Source organism: Plasmodium fragile (assembly GCF_000956335.1).
Source record: "Plasmodium fragile strain nilgiri unplaced genomic scaffold supercont1.3, whole genome shotgun sequence".
NCBI classification, from domain to species: domain Eukaryota; phylum Apicomplexa; class Aconoidasida; order Haemosporida; family Plasmodiidae; genus Plasmodium; species Plasmodium fragile.
In genome coordinates, this window is record NW_012192583.1 from 287,972 (window position 1) to 290,804 (window position 2,833).

General features: G+C 47.1%; 1 protein-coding gene across 1 annotated transcript; it reads right to left on the reverse strand.

Moving 5' to 3' along the window:
* Positions 1 to 90: 90 nt before the first annotated feature.
* AK88_00384 (uncharacterized protein) lies at positions 91 to 1,224 on the reverse strand (the record flags this gene model as incomplete). The annotated part of the gene is made up of 5 exons (XM_012478035.1): positions 91 to 210; positions 324 to 400; positions 542 to 697; positions 829 to 973; positions 1,171 to 1,224. 5 exons carry the CDS (start codon positions 1,222 to 1,224, stop codon positions 91 to 93), a joined length of 552 nt encoding a protein of 183 aa, XP_012333458.1.
* Positions 1,225 to 2,833: the final 1,609 nt, after the last annotated feature.

Consider the following 2,833-nt stretch of genomic DNA (forward strand, 5'->3'; position numbering starts at 1 on the left):
AGGGGAAAAAAAAAAAAAAAAAAAAAAAGAAAAAAAGAAAAAAAGACGGACGGACACACAGAGGGGCGGGGGTCACTCTATAGGATGACTCTACTTGTTTCCTGTCTTCACTGCCTCCACGTGAGCGCTATCATTGAGCATTCTCCTGATGGTGTCGTTCATGATGTTAATTCCTTGTTTGCTCTTGTCGCGCACCGTGTTTAATATGGCCTGAGGGGGGGGCAAAGAAAAAGTGGGGCGCGCACGCATTCATACATGGGACGCACGCATTCATACATGGGGCCGCTCCGCGTCTGTACCGCTCTGCCGCTGCACGGCCCTACCCGCTCCAGGAAACTCTTCATGTAACCAAATCCGTTAATGTCCAGCGTGGTGGTCTGCTTGTACAGCGTTTTATTATCTGAACGGTAAATTGAAGGGGGGGTCAAGTGGGAAGCAGCGAAAAGTGGGTGAAGCGAAATGCTCATGAAGAGAAAAGTGGCAGAAACGCTTCGCTCAAACGCTTCGCAACGGCTCCGCTCAGCCACTCCGCTGAACCTACCATCGTCGTGCTTCTGCACATACACACACTTCTCCGTGAGGTTCACAAAAGGAGTCAGCGTGTAATTGGCTGTTCTCACTGTTAATTTTTTTTCCCTCAGGTTAATATTTATGTCTTCTATTCCTACGCCTCCTCCGTCGATGTTGAGCACATTTTCTGTGGGGGGGGTGGGGCGGATGTATCGGTTAGGAGGGGGCAGTGTGCTCGCTCTCCCTCGCTGTCACTCTCTGCTTCTCTCCCGGGGCGAGCAGGTATGAAGAGGTATGAAGAAGGATGGAGCAACTCACGGAAGAGCTTCGGAATGCAGTACTGCAGCTGGACGATCCTCCTCATCCTGAGGGTCTGCTCCTTCGAGTCAATGCATCTGTCAACCACGTCAATTCTCTTTATGTGACTCTGCACGTTGTTCGGGTACTTCTGCAGGAAGGCCGACTGCGCACGGGAAGGGGAAAGAGGGAAACAGCAACCTGTTAATACACATTACCGCCCGATCAATGTTACATCGTGGCGCCGCCTCACTGTTGCACAGTCTCTGTGTTTATACATCATTTTGCTTTCCTGAGGGGGACAGCGCGGACAATGCAACCTCTTTAACGTAGCGCTCCCTTGCAGGCGCATCTTTTTTTTACCGTGACGGTTCCCCAGTCGTACTGATACACATGCTCCTGTTCAAACAGCTTCATCTCGTTGCAGAATGGAAGTGGTAGGGAGGAAGGAAGGAGAAAATGGGGCAGCCACTGCAGCGAACCCGTGCGAGGGAGGAGTGTGCCTACAAGGCACGCCACGAGAATTGAAGCAATAAAAGAAGAGGAGGTATAAAACAGAACAGCAGATCACACGTAGGGGGGCGGGATAAGTGTACAGTACATGGCCAGGGCCCCCTTTTTTTTTCTTCTCACTTCAACAAGTTACCACTTCAGAATTGTCACAATGAGAAGAGAAGGGGGGGAAAAAAAAACTTGCAAAGGGGCATACCACATTTACTGTCCCCTCATTGTGCATGTGCTCGTGCGTGTGCTCTCCTCGGTTACTCTCTCGTTGGTGAAATAAAGCGTTGGAACGAGCAGCGAGCGAGCCGCAGGACAATCTTCCACCCCGTGAAGAGAAGCGGTTTTGGCGATTTGAGGCGGCGAAAATGGTCACCCTCTTTTTTGCCTACAGCGACGTTGATTTTTTTTTTTTTTTTTTTTTTTTTTTTTTTTTTTCTCCTGCATTATTTTTTGTTCATATTTTTTTTGTGCATTTTTTTGTTCATATTTTTTTTGTGCATTTTTTTGTTCATTTTTTTGTTCATATTTTTTTTGTGCATTTTTTTGTTCATTTTTTTGTTTATTCTTTTGTGCGTTATTTCTTCTTCATTTTTTTTTTCCGCGGTGTCTGCCAACGGGCCGTGCTCACCATGACGTACACCCCCCCCTATACAAGGGCATACCGAGACTTTTGGCCCCCTCCGCATAACATAAAACCTTACACGTGCGCGAATTGAAAGGATTTTTTTTTATTTTCCCCCAGAGGGACGAATCCTCCCTCACTCACGTTGAAGGAAGTTTATACCCACTAGGTCGCGCGGCCGACTCACTCTGCCTTGTCGCACACTTTCATGCGCCGTTGTTCTCTCTTGCCCTTTTTTTTCTGTTAACCCATTTAAAAAAGGAGAAGTCTTTTTTTTTTTCCCCCGCAGGGTGATGTTGTAATACGCTATAAGGTGGGGGGAACTCCTTGGGAGCTATTCACCCTTGTCGTCACCCCGTCGTTGTCGTTTTTCCACTCCACCGGTGTAAAAGTATTTCCCCTTGGCGCGGTCCCCACAAGTGTTTAACGTTTACACCTCCTGACGTGGCCAGTGGTGCTTGGCATTTTTTTTTTTTTTTTTTTTTTTTCCCTTTACGCAATACACATACAGTCCTTATTGGGGACAGTGTTTAGTGGCGTGTTCGAATTTGGTAAAATGTAGCTGAGCTCCGTGTCCATGTAGCTTTTTTTTTTTTTTTTTTTTTCAAGCAGCTCAAAAAATTTGCAGCAGCGCCGTTTTGTTCATATAGGGTCTTCGCTGCCGCTTCGTCATACACCAGTCGTGTTGCGTCTGGGGGTGGAGTTCCACACCCCGTTGTGGTGACCCACTTGGCGTCCTACTCCACATCCTGAGTTTTTTTTTCCCCCGCGCACAACTACCTTCACAAGTGCTGGCGTAGGTGTCAGTTGAAGTGCAAGTCCATCCCAACTCATCGTGGCGCAAAAAAACGAAAAAAAACAAAAAAAAAAAATCACCATTTTTAAAAAAAAAAAAAACGC